At 32.0% G+C, this 14,353-nt stretch overlaps 1 protein-coding gene across 1 annotated transcript in view; it reads left to right on the forward strand.

Moving 5' to 3' along the window:
* Positions 1-7,506: 7,506 nt before the first annotated feature.
* CDH19 (cadherin 19) overlaps positions 7,507-14,353 on the forward strand; it is a gene marked incomplete at both ends in the record, with an annotated part of 49,600 nt that continues 42,753 nt past the window's right edge. The window contains 2 exons of the mRNA XM_082852785.1: positions 7,507-7,701; positions 10,927-11,221. Coding sequence (XP_082708911.1) covers positions 7,507-7,701; positions 10,927-11,221 — 490 coding nt within the window. The remainder of the gene's footprint in view (positions 7,702-10,926; positions 11,222-14,353) is intronic.

The following is a 14,353-nucleotide window of genomic DNA, read 5'->3' on the forward strand; positions in this document are numbered from 1 at the left end:
TACATATGGGTTATCTCCAGAAATAATATATTAGAATACCTTTTTAGGTGTTAGAAATAAAGCACTGTTTTATTTGTCCATGTTATATACTTTCACAAGAACATTAAAAGATTTCAAAAAAAGAAAGTATTTTCACAGCAGTCACACAAGAAAATAAGTGTGAGAAATAGCCTATGGACATGCAATGGCTAAATTAAAATTAGATTACAAAAGTAGTAAAGACATAATTAAGTTCTTTACATATTAATTGCATTGGCCACATGTAGTGAGGAATATAGTCCAAAAGTAGTTTAGGCCAATCTTCAGCTCAGAAGCATACCAAGATTTAGCCTTGAAATTATAAGAATAAATCATATTTTGGTAGCTTGTGGAAGGGGAATAAAAGGTAGAATATGAGACTTTTAAAAATGAGATTTTGCCAGTGTGTATTTCATCAACTGGAATCTGTCTCTTCTCATTCTAGAATATTTTGCATGGTCAGGTTCAATCTTGTCAACACATAGCACTCCAAATATGGGGCTCATTAATCCACAGCCCTCCCCACTACTCCAGAACAGAGTTCACAACAGCCAGACCAGGAATGGAACGACTCCATATTTTAGGACACTACACACATAGTGAATGGGGAAGGCTGTAAGTTCAAAGAGGGCTTAGGAGATTCTCATACAGGTGTTCTGACACTATATTGCTTCATGTGTGGCATACACTTTTAATTCCACAGTAAATACTCAAAATGTAAGTCTAACGAGAGTTTATAAATGGGACAAAGAAAAGGTCTTTAACATTCTAGATTTATTAATAAAGAACTAGCACATGGTTAATTATAATTTTTGGTTCAAAAATTGTCTTTCTTCCTTCTCACTTATATCTGCAAGCTATATCCACCCATTTCTTGTTATATTCTTATTAGCAGTTCTAAGAAAGCCATGTAAAAGCCTTTATTTATAATGTCACTCTAAGAGACTGCCAAGTTTCCCTTGATTTTTGAGATCACAAATAGGATTAAGTTTCTATATTTATCCCATCCACATTTCCCCAGCTCCAACTTTTATCTCCCCACACACAGCCACCAAATCCATCATTCTGACTTATTCTTTCCCTTTGTTTTTTTTTTGTGACCCCAAGAATCTTTAGAGTAAGAGAGAAAATGACGGTCCAAAAGGAGATAATAGAAAACATTTTATTATATCTAGTTCAAGACTGGTCCAAATGTTAAAATGCAATTTATAGATCTTTATTCAACTTCAATAACATGAACTATCAGCGAAAGATGTCATACACAGTGTTAGATATATATGCATTTTCTTTCTTCCATTCAGTAAAGCACAATATATATTGTACACTCCATGCCCTTAAAATTAGATTTCCAGTCCTACCTCTATTTGGTACTATGCAGGTCACTTAAAATTTCTGAATAGTTTTTCTAGGGCCCATTTCAGACATACTAACTGATAACAGTTTTCCTTATTAGCCTGAACTCAGCCCTGAATATTTCTCAGTCTGGCACTGCTGACAGCTGTCAACACTCTTCAATCAGAAGTGGACTATTATTTGAAACGTTTTTCCCTTCCCCTGAAATGTATGACCATTATAGAATATTTGGAATATGCAAGAGTGTAAACGAAGTCACAATAGATCATCATTTGGGCATGCTTACTGCCACCGTTTCATTCCTCTATTTTTATATTGAGGTTCAAATGAAAGGGTATTCATATCTGTTTTGTTATGATATAGGAATATGAAATAGTGATAGTTTAATTTTTAAATATTTCAATCATACACTTAAACTGAAAAAAAAAATAACATATGGTAGAAAAATTACCCAGGTTTAATGAATATTATGATTTGACACCTTTAGATTATTTTAGAGGGAGGAAAATGTGACAGATACTTCTAAACTTCAAACTTTAAACCAGTTTCTCTTTCTCCTATCATGTTAATTACCATAATAAATTTTGTGTGTTGTTTTTCTTTTCCTAAGCTTATTTTACAAAATCAACTTATGAGAATAGTCTCATATGGCATCATCTTACAACTTTGAAACATTTTTATCTGGTATCACGTGGTGCCCTAATTTGAACTTTTTTTATATACATTTTTTCTAGTTAATCCAATTGACATTTGCGTCTAAGTGGATAAATTTTTCTAGGTGTAAAGCAGTAAAACAGAAGCTCTTAGTTTATAGATTAAGCTCACTTTTAAATATACTAAATTTGGACAAATTATCTCCACAATGATTGTCCAAATTTTCAGCTTCATTAACATTGTATAGGAGTTCTATTTTCTGTATATTTTTATCAATGGCTGGTACTAAAATATTTAATAATTTTGGTCCATCATAGTGATTTTAAAAATGAAAAATAAATCATTTTTATTTTGTTGTTGTTGAATATATATGTTTTAAACACAAGTGAAGAATAAAAAAATAGCTGTGCAAATACTTATTAACCAATTTCAAGGATATTAATTACCAGTATGACCACAAAGAAACTTTTATAACTAACAAAATTAACAATATTTTCTCTTTATCATCTAATAACCAACTTATATTAAATATTACAGATTCATAAAAATGTAAAGATAAAAATAGGCTTATACATATCAAGATCTAGATAATATCTCCATTTTACACTTGTTTTGTGTCTTAAACATCTTTTAATCTAGTATATTATCTTCTTTAAAACCCCTCACTTTTTTTCTCAAACTACTGACATGAAGAAACTATATCAGTTTTTTGATAGACAAATGCTATTTAAAATTCATTGTGTATACGATCTCACACATAGTGTGATAAATGCAGACTCAGTGTCAGTATATCTGGAGTAGCTCAAGATTCAGCATTTTTAATAAGATGCTGCTGTTCCACAGATCACAAGGTGGGTAGAAAATCCATAGAAAGATTAACAATTTGGACTTCTTTGGTTATTTTGGTTTCATTTTTGGACATATTTATACTTCTGTAAGACCATCATCACAATCAAGATAATGAACATAGCCATCACCCCCAAATTTTCTCTTGTGACCCTTGGTAATACCTTCTTCCTATTCCTCTCCATCTCTATTCTCTCTCAAGAACTTATCTGTTTTCTGTCACTGTAATAGCTTTGAATTTTCTAGAATTATATATAAATGGAAACATGCAATCTGAACTACTTTTTGTCAAGCTTCTTTCACTCAGCATAACTATTGGAGATGTCACTTTGTGCATCAATAGTTCATTTCTTTTTACTACTGAGCATTATTACACCACATGGACATACCACACTTTGTTAATACATTAACTTGTTGGTGGGTATTTGATTTGTATCCAGTTTGGGCTATTATAAATAAAGTTGCTTTAAACATTCTTGTAAACGTCTTTGTATGGGCAAATAATTTTATTTCTCTGGGGCAAATATCTGAGAACAGAATGGCTGGATCATACGGTCAGCGTATGTTTAAGTTTTTAACAAACTCCGCATCTGTTTTCTACAATGGTTGTGTCGGGTTCCATTCCCACCAGCAGTGCATGAAAAGAAACTATATTCCATTTGGTGCAGCAATCTATAGTCTTAATTATTTTATGTTGATTGATGGTACTTTTAACATTTTTTATACATCAGTGATTTTTTTTGTCCTATTGGCATTTCAATAGAGGAGACCAGTGTTACCTACTCCACGATTATAACTGTCTACTTCTCCTTAGCTCTGTTGATATTTATTTCATGTATTCTAAAGCTCTGATATTAACTTCAGTCACATAGGACTGTTAGGCCTTTTTGATCAATTTACTTTTTTATCTTTATAAATGTACTTGTTATGGCAGGTAATACTTCTTGTCTTGAGGTCTTGTTTCTGAGATATTAATACAGCATTTCAGCTAACTTCTGATTATTATTTTATGGTATATCTTTTCTCATCCTTGTCCTTACAACCTATCTGTGTATTTATAATTAAATGATTTCTTTAGTACATAGTTGGGTTAAGTTTTTAAATCCAAAACTGACAAACAGTGCATATTAGTTGTTGTGTTTTATTAATCTCTTTTTAATGCAATGATTCATTTGGTTAAATTTGCTATACACTCTTGAGTTTACTTCTTTCCCCTTATTCTCCTGTTTATTATTGTACTAATGGAAGGTAATTTTTGGAATCTTTTTTCCCTTTCTTAGTCACTTGATATGGCCTTTTGTTTGTTTTCAGTGAGTGCTCTAGTGATTTCGATGTGCATCCTTCACTTCTCACAGCAGTCTACTTGAATAATTGCTATATCACTTTATCTATAATGTAAGAAGCTGACCACCAGATAGTTTAATTTCCCACATCCCATTATTTGTGCCATTATATTCTGCATGTTATATATCCCATAATATTGCTATTAATTTATAAATAGTAAAGTATTTTTAAAATATTAATAAAAAGCCATTTATATTTATCTATATATTTAATATTGCCTTCTAATTTCATTACTTTATGTTGGTTCATATGTCCTTCATTCTGAAGAGTTTCTACTTAATATTTTTATAGTGCAATTGTGCTATTGATTAATTCTTCTAATTTGCTTTATATTACTCTTGTTTTGAAGGATATGTAATTACATGTTAAAAGTTTTTGTCTCAGAACTTTATGCATGTCATTCTATTGCCATCAGTCTTACATTATTTCTGATGAACATTTAATGGATATTCTTATTATTTCCCTTTTTCCTCTGGTTAGTGTTTAATATTTTCTCTTTATATTTTATTTTTAGTAATTTTACAATAACATGATTTTTGTTTGTTTTGTTTTATTCTTGCTTAGTGTTTGTTGAGTGTCTTTTTGGGTGGGATATTGTTCTTCACGTTTGAAAAACCATTGGCCACTATTATTTTCTCCTCTTTCTTTTTGGGGTTCCAGTTATATATATATGTTATACTATTTGAGATTGTCCCATAATTATTGAAATTCTCTCTATTTTAAAAAATTATTTTTTCTACTGTCGATGTTATCTTTCTACTTTAATTTGAATCATTTCCATAAAGCAGTCTTTAAGCCAATGACATTTTCTTCTGTAATGTTCAATCTTTTGATAAAACAATTTTGGATTTCAGATATTATATCATTCAGTTCTAGAAGTTTCATTTTTGAGTTTTTCTTTTTTTGCTCTGTTTCATCACATGGTCACTGAAATATTTGATTTAGACAATTGTCATCAATAACTGGTAAAACTTTAAAAGAAAGGGTGACTAGGAAATTCATAATAAATGATTCAAATGACAGTGATGAATGAATGAATTCCTAATGAATCTTAGGAACAAGAACAACAACTTCAGGACAGGAAACAAAATGTGACAAAACTAAGTATTTTGTGCCTCCAGATATCATGGAATATGAAATATACAGCATCAGCTATGAGTATTGTTGACAAATATTTAAAATTGCATCTAATCAAGACTCTACTAATTTAAAGCGAATAAAGAACTATATTAAACCACACTATGGGCATGCAGTCAGAAAAGTCCATAATGTGGGAAACTCTATAGGATCAATGACCTTGTTTGTTCAAGACATAAATGGAAAGAAAAATTAAATTTAGAGTCATGAATCTTGTGGATTAACTGAGACTTAATGAATGTCTCAACAAACTGCATTGTGTGGACATAGCTGAATCCTGACTCAAAGATGTCTAAAGAATTTTAATTTGAGTATTGGTTGGATATTTGATTATATTGAAGACTTACTCTTAATTTTTAGTATTCAATTTTGATCTTTAAAAAGGTCATGTAGCATTTGTGCCCAAGTGTGTTTGTGTGTGTGTGTGTGTGTGTGTGTGTGTGTGTGTGTGTGTGTAATGAATGGTTAAAATGATAACGACATTTAAAATTTGTTTTAATATCAGGAAGTGGATATGTATATAGATTAAACAAGACTGACTGTGTTTTGATAATTTTGAACCTAAGTAATGGTATATAAGTGTTCATTATACTCTGTTTAGATGTATGAAGATACCAAAATATAAAGTTAACATAGATGTTATTTACCCAACATTTTAAGCATAATTCATATCACTGTTAGTGATAGTTTTACAAATGTATATAAAATATCTTCTCATAAAGAAAACTGTACTTGTTCCAAATGTCTTCATTATTCACTAGCTATCAAAATATATATTTTAGCTATTTCTAAGCAACAGACATAAGAATTTCAAATATTTAACATAGGGTGAAATTCATCTTTAATTTTCACCTCAGCTGAATTTCTTCATGACTTTCATTAAGTAAACTTATAACAAAGAATACATCTGCTTGAAAGAATTACAGCGGGACCACAGGATCCCCGTTTATGACAATGTGTTCTTTCTTAATTAGGTGTTTTTAATAACTCTTCCTAACGAGCCAAAGACCTAAAAAACCTGTCAGGGACAATCAAAAATATGTGGAGAAAATTCAAAACAAGGTTATATGAAAAACTCCTAGCAGAAAGAGATTCTATGACTTTTCTGCTGATTATGGCATTGTAGATTGGACAAAATTATTTTTCTTCATTAATCCCAAACAAACAAATCCAATTTGGTTATAAGGAGGCTCTATATAGATGTGGAAATTGCAAAGTTATTCAGTTTCATATAAGGGTGAGAATTACCAATCATATCATGGAGAGCTGGTATGATCAGTATCAGGTTAATGGAAAATTTTAAATGGTAAAGTCAGTAGCTTGAGTTTTTTGTCTTAATATTTACATACTAAAAGATACCTTTCATCTCCATTTTACGTATTATAAACATTCAGCCATTTTACCCAAGCACTGTAATTTTTCATTTATTTTTTAAAAAATCGCTTTATTTCTTTGTTAAGATGAAAAACATTTCTTTCATACCTTTTGCAATATAAAAATATCTTAACAGGATTTCTATTCACATGATGTTTTATAACATCAGCATAAATCGGTGTAAATGTTTAAATCCCCCAGGTTTTAAGTTGAATTGCCATTTTGTCTATTTAATTAGCTATGTAAAATACCATAACATGGGAAACTGGATGCCAAAGCGTATCTATTGAAAAAGAGGAAAAATGTCACATTTTTCCCTGGCTTGATGGTTGATTTAATTGGATAGTTTGAATTTTACTGAGATAGAAAGGAAGAAGTAAGCAGGTTAAATTTTTAAAAATATCTCAGTGTCAGTTATCAATCAAGGAGATTGCTAGAGCAACTTTTCAACCTTCAGGCAAATTTATGACTACAATGACTGAGCAGAAATTTGTAATTGTACCATTCAAATTATTGCTGAGTTACAAAACATAATTAAGTAGCTTAACTGGAAGATGAGTGTGTATTTCTGTTCCATTTTTACAGATGCAAAAGTTGTATCATGTCTTTAACAATTATGCGAGAAAATGTTATTTTTTAAATGTCGAGAATTTTGTTTTGTTTTTTGTTCTCTAGGAATATGAAAGATACCTAAAAGTTAAAAATCTTACAAGGGAACATAAGATTTTTGTTTGCAACATACTGTTTCTCTGAAGAGTACCAGTTGGAATCAAGATCAGAATGAATTGCTGCTTATTGCTGCCTTTTATGTTGGGAATTCCTCTCCTATTGCCTTGCCTTATAGCAACAGAAAACTCTAAAACAGAGGAAGTTAAGCACCCAGCAGGATCTCATTTGAGAGTGAGGCGGGGCTGGATGTGGAACCAGTTTTTTGTACCAGAAGAAATGAATAAGACTAGACATCACATTGGCCAGGTACTGATTTTCTGAAAGTGCCACAGGAAATAACCTTGTAAATCTGATCGAAAGAGTGGAGGAGGCTTTGGTATTTGATGAATTCTCCGTTTTTCTTAGTGGAACCATTAGAAAGCTTCAAACACCAGCATAATTGATTGTTATATTTGCAAGCACCTAAAATAGTCGCAAAAACTTGAAGAAGAGGGAAAGCTCTGGTTTTTAAATTTCACTTTAACCTCATACAAAATTGCAGCATTTATCAACATCTGGAAATGTGATGGTGTTATTTTTGGTAATGGATCAAAGCCACCACACGGAGAACAGTAATATTTACCAACGGTATTTAGCTTGATTTTCCATTATGATAAGTAGGTGTTGATTTACCCCTCATTAATTTTTAATGAAGCAGATTAATACCAAGTCCTTTTACAGTTATGTAGCTTCAAGAGCCTACACACTTCATTTGATTAGTGAAGTTGAAGTAAAACAAATAATTATTTCATTTTCTTATAAGAATACATTTTAAGAAAATTTCCTTAATGAGACAAAACATTTCCTATTTATGTTTTTGGGTTTTGCTATTATTTGATTTTCTTCAAACAGAGGTAGTTATAATATCATGTCCTTCTCTGTAAGGCTCTTTCTCTGGATGAATGTACTGAAATAAGTTTAACCACTAATTAACTGACACTAAAATTTAATTGGGCCCAAAGTGTGAAACACTCGAAATTTATTAACTCTCTTTTTCTAGCCCTTTTAGGAGAGCTGCAGTGTTAGTGTGTTGTCTGGATTCCATATGGGTTCATCTGTCCCATCAGCCAAATATATGAGTACATTCATCCAAAGGCCTAGATTAGGGTTTTAGGCAAACAGATTTCAATTGCGCGCGCGCGCGTATGCACCCGCACGCGCGTGTGCCTGCCTGCTATAAGTAATATTTCTCATCCCTTTTTATTTTCTAAGATAACTCCAGGTAAAGCACAGGCCGAACAGTGTGAGGTCCGTTGTTAAGTGTCTGCTAGTTACCTGAGTCTCTAGCCATATTTACAGTGGACTCCACAGACCCCCATAGGCTCTCCCACCACTGAATAAGGAGACATGCTACTATTGGCAGGCGAATGTTAGTGGTAAGGCTCTACAGGGAAGTGCATCAATGCAGTCAGAACAGGGACTAGTCACTGAATAACTCACATTTTCTGGGTTTTGTTTTTCTGCTCCCTACACATATCTCCCATTACCTCCTTTCATATAGCGGTTTATTTTGCTTCTTTTCATTCTGTAAAAATATTTATGAAAATATTCTAACAGATTCTTTTCCTCTAAACAGCCTCATTAAGCTTAAACCACATGCAGGTAACTGGTTTAAAATAGAGTAATAATGAATACATACATGCTTATAATAATAGAGCTGGTAAAAATAAAATGTAGTTGATGTGTCCAAAATAACTTTCTTTTTGATCTGTTTGTTAAAAGAGATTAAATTTGGAAAGCACAATTAGGTAAAAATTTAGTCATATTGATTTGCCAAATTGATAGTAACTATGTAATTGAAAAAATATTTTTGAATGGAAATACAGAAAATTTTATAACACTAGAATTCACAAAATTGAAATGTGTTTAACTTATGCATTTTGTGACAAGAGGAAGATGTTCAATTTTTTTTAATTAAATATGGGTCCTTAAAAAGATCAAGCTCACTGATCTATGAAAATTAACATGAATGTACTTGAAATACATTTATTCATGACTGAATTTGACTTGTCTTCATTCTAACATTCAAATTTTCAAACTACATTGAAATAATATTTGGAAACCAGGGGCTATGCATTGCTTTCATTTGGTATACTTATTGGAGAATACATTTGTTTTCCACAATTTCTTATCACTGGGGCATGGGGATTTCACTTTTATGAGTAATGAAGGACTTTCAAATTTTAAAAGCTGTAACTCTTTTTTATTATCTTTTTATTATGTCCAATTTGGTTCTTTCATTGTAGAGCAGTGATGTTCAACACATTATTAAAATTAGTTGTTTTAGATATCTTTAGATATTCTCCACAATCACATAGAAAAAATTATTAATTAGTCCAGAATAATATATTGTACTTCAAGCTATCAGAAAAATTATGAAATTAAGGTTGTATTTTTTGGCTAACTTTGTAAATTTTCAGAGAAGCTCTTACTTTGCAGAAGGGTATATTCATAAATGGTGAATCAAGAAAACCATGGATTCACAATAATTAAGAGATTATTCTCTAATGCTTCCTTTCTTTATGTAAAAATAAGTTGGATATGAAAAATCATACAATGTTACCTATATCATGACATCTTTTTTATATATAAAATTCAAAATTCCATTCACACTATGAATAATGAACAAATTTACTTTGCTCTTAGATAAATAAAATAGTGAGGACAAAAGAAGTACATTTGATAACTGAGTGACCTATGTTGGAAAGGAAGAGTTAGGGTTAATTTGGCTAAAACTCAAGGACTAAAAGACCATGTTAGGTACTGGTTTGCAGGGGAGGATCTGAGATCAAACAGGCCTTTTGGTGTAAATCATAATTCTACCCCAAAACCATGTGACGCTGTGAAAGTTTTTAAAATTTTCAGTCTCATTTTCCTTCTCTATTGAAAGAATTTATTATATCAATTATGTGTATTTTACAATGAATGCATGAGGATTAATTGAGAAAACTAAAAATATAAAGCAATTTGTAGATTTTATGGATGATTGAGATTATTATCATCTTCTCAACATGCTCCCTAATTTTGTTACTAGTATTTCCATGTTTTCTATGTGTTTTTAGCCTAGAGATAGAACATCACTGTTTAAATTTATTTTAGATCATTATCTCTCTGTCTCTAGGCCCCCATCTAATATAAATATTTGAGAGTATGGTTTTAGTGACTAAAAATGTAATCATATAGAGTAAACATGAACCAACTTTTTTGTGCATAATGTATAAATGGGCTTTGTTTTTCAATCATTGTAGTTTCTAATTAGAATCATCTGTTTAGAGTAATGAAATTTGTATAGCACTTTACGTTGAAAATTCAAAGACTTCTCTGCCTGGTGATAGATTTTAATCTTAAACTTAACATTTTACCTCACTTAATATAATATGGGAATTATATGGAATTTTTAACTTAGGGAATAATTAACAGACATGAAGATGCAATGATTAAAATTTGTCTTAACATGTTTGGAAAGTAAATTATCTCTCTTTGCACTTGCAGCTAAGATCTGATTTAGACAATGGAAACAACTCTTTCCAGTACAAGCTTTTGGGAGCTGGAGCTGGAAGTATTTTTGTCATTGATGAAAGAACAGGTGACATATATGCTGTACAGAAGCTTGATAGAGAGGAACGGTCCCTCTACACTCTAAGAGCCCAGGTAATAGACACCACTACTGGAAGGGCTATGGAACCTGAGTCTGAGTTTGTCATCAGAGTGTCGGATATCAATGACAATGAACCAAAATTCCTAGATGAACCTTATGAGGCCATTGTACCAGAGATGTCTCCAGAAGGTATTGCATATTAATTTATGTCAAAGATGTACCTATTAACAATGAAAGCAGATTTAAAATTTCGAGCATATGTTTTGGAAGTGAATTATTTACCATTCTACACGGGTACTTCCTTCTGCAAATGTGTTAAGTAAAATATTTGAAAAATTAGACTAATGATTAAAATCTTGTAAATAATCATACTATATATTAATAAGTAATTTGTCTTGTTAAAATATAATTTCAGTCTTCAATAGAAAGAAACGTTTATTTGAGTATACATAAAATTCTTTAGCTTGTTCACTTATTGGTTTCTTCAATAAAATAATTTACTTTCCAAAACAAACTATTCTTTTGTATCTCAAAAAATACATAAGATCATCCTGAAAGAGTCACACATAAAAACAGGAGAAACCAATTTATAAGACTAGAATCCTAGATGCATCCAAACAACGGAACATGAAAACTAAAAACAAAACAAAATGGTTGAAGACCTCTGTTTAGCCATATCCATTTTTAAGTTCTTTTTCAAACCCAATGTCACTTTAATCAATATTTTAAATATAATGCTTGTAGAAGACAATGCTTTCCATGAGATGTAAATCAGACATGTCTTTCCAATAGGGGGAAAATCATGGTATGGTTATACAAAATTTGTCCACTCATTCTTTGTCAGAAAAGTTTAATAATACAACAGATAGTAAAATTTAATTCACAAAATTTACTTAAGTATGATAAACTTCAATGTGATTTAATAATTGTCATTTTTAAATTGTGCTAATGTGCTTTAAAACTGCCTTACCTAAACATTTGATTCATTAGCCAGGAAGTCTAAAAAGGTATATTCCATTATATATTTTCCTGATTCTTCATTTTTTTTAACATTCCAGGTAACAATTTAAAGACCTATTTCTACATGTATTCAGAACATAGGTTTTTAACAACAGCCTAAACAAATTTAGCTGTGTAGCATGTATCAAGACAAACTGTCCTTAGATAAAATTGACACATTAATATTGTCCTATTTGATAGCTAGGCAGTGATATATTTCTTCTTTTTTAAAATAAATTTATTTGTTTATTTATTTATTTATTTATTTATTTTTGGCTGCACTGGGTCTTCTCTGTTGTGCGCAGGCTTTCTCTAGCTGTGGCAAGCGGGGACCATTCTTCATTGGGGTGTGCAGGTTTCTCATTGCGGTGGCTTCTCTTGTTGCGGAGCACAGGCTCTAGGTGCATGGGCTTCAGTAGTTGTGGCACGCAGCCTCAGTAGTTGTGGCTCGCGGGTTCTAGAGCACAGGCTCAGTAGTTGTGGCACACGTGCTTAGTTGCTCCGCGGCATGTGGGATCTTCCTGGACCAGGGCTTGAACCCGTGTCCCATTCATTGGCAGGCGGGTTCTTAACCACTGAGCCACAGGGAAGTCCTGCAGTGATATTTCTTTTTCCCCTTTCCATTCTTCTTCTCCTCCTCCTTTCTCTCCTCCTCTTCCTCCTTCTTCTTCAACTAGCATATGTTATGGGCCTCACATGTTCTAGGAACTTTTTGTAAGACTGGGGATTCAGTTGTAAAGGAAATATATGAAGTAACGGCTAGTATGGAACTTATATTTTAGTTATAGCACACGAACAGTAAATAACTCTTTTAAATAAGCCAGGTAATATTTGACATTGTATGTTATTAAAGTGTTAAGTATGGGTAAAGTATGATGATGATTAATTGACTGGAGGAAATGGGGACATTTAGGAGGTGACATTTGAAGGAAGTGATACAAAGGGGCCAGCCATGCCATGTTCTGGGGAAAAAAGAATTCCATTGCAGGGTGAGGAGAATTGCATATATCAGTATTGGAGTTATTGGCATATTGCTGGCATGGAGGACATGACAAAGGATGAGATCCCCTTAGTAGAGAATTTAGGTAGAGAAAAGGCAAACATACAGGGTGACCGAACTGTTAGAACTTAGTTGACTGCTGAATTAGAATCAATGAGATTGGTCAGTCACGTAAGAAAAGAAAGACACGAGGAGAGACGTTGCACAAGAAGAGATCCTCCAACTCTGTGGAAGCTGCTTTGAGGTTGAATAAAATCAACGTTATTATTTCTCAAGCCTTTGGTACAAGTTTACATGCTGCATCACCTATGTAAAATAAGCTTTTGCAATATGATATGTCTGATAAAGTGGGCATAGTCAAATATCGTCTTAAATTTATTTTTATGAAGTCCTTTGTAAAAACTAGATTTAAGATTCTAGAAAGCTACCTAGAAAGACACAACTGATTTAAATTTTGCATGTTTGAAGAAAATCTCTCAAGGGTAATATAGGCAAACAATATCAACTATCAATGTAATGGATAGAATGCAGAATTGATATATTACAACATATTATGTTGAAGTTTATTATAGGAACAAGTAAACTGAGAAACTACTTTTATTAAAATCTGATTCTGAGACAATAATTTTTTAGAATTAAACTTTTGTTCACTTAACAGGGTAGATACCAACTGATTTAAGAGATCTTCAGGCTGCAAGAGTCCATCATTGGCTCTTTGCATTTCCAAATAGTTTGGCCATCTGTGATCAAGCTATGCTGACTCAACTCAGAGGCTCACAATGACCTTTGGATCCTTCAGTCACCAAGAGAAGGCTTTTCCCACTCTCTGGTCTACATTCCTTGCTAATTCAATTTCATGAATCTAGTCAATTTAAATTTTTAGGAGTTGCCATCAGTTATTCAATTCTAATTACAGGATGGTGTCTTAAGGTGGAATAATAGGAGTTAAGGGTGAGAGGATTCAGTATACACATATTCGTTCTGGGTTATTGGCCCTTCCCTTTACACATAATCATTGTGATCATTTTGCATTGTCACTGGTGTTCTAAAGTAGGGCGATCAGATTTCCAATTCTACCTATGAGAGCCCTACTAAACCCTATTTTTCTTTTTTCTGGCATCTTGTCCTAGAAGCATTTGTCCCTGATTTTTAGTTTTTTAAAAATTTTATTAGTATCTGCATTACAACAAGCCAGAGTTAATTTGGTAGACATCTACTTTTTTTACTTGCAGTTTCTTTCATGGTGTGTGAGAAAAAGTGTGTGAGACATGTGGGCAGTGAATAAAGTTGTTTAAGACATGGTTAAATCTGAAAGAGGGCTA

Source organism: Leucopleurus acutus (assembly GCF_964270905.1).
Source record: "Leucopleurus acutus genome assembly, chromosome: 13".
Lineage (NCBI taxonomy): Eukaryota > Metazoa > Chordata > Mammalia > Artiodactyla > Delphinidae > Leucopleurus > Leucopleurus acutus.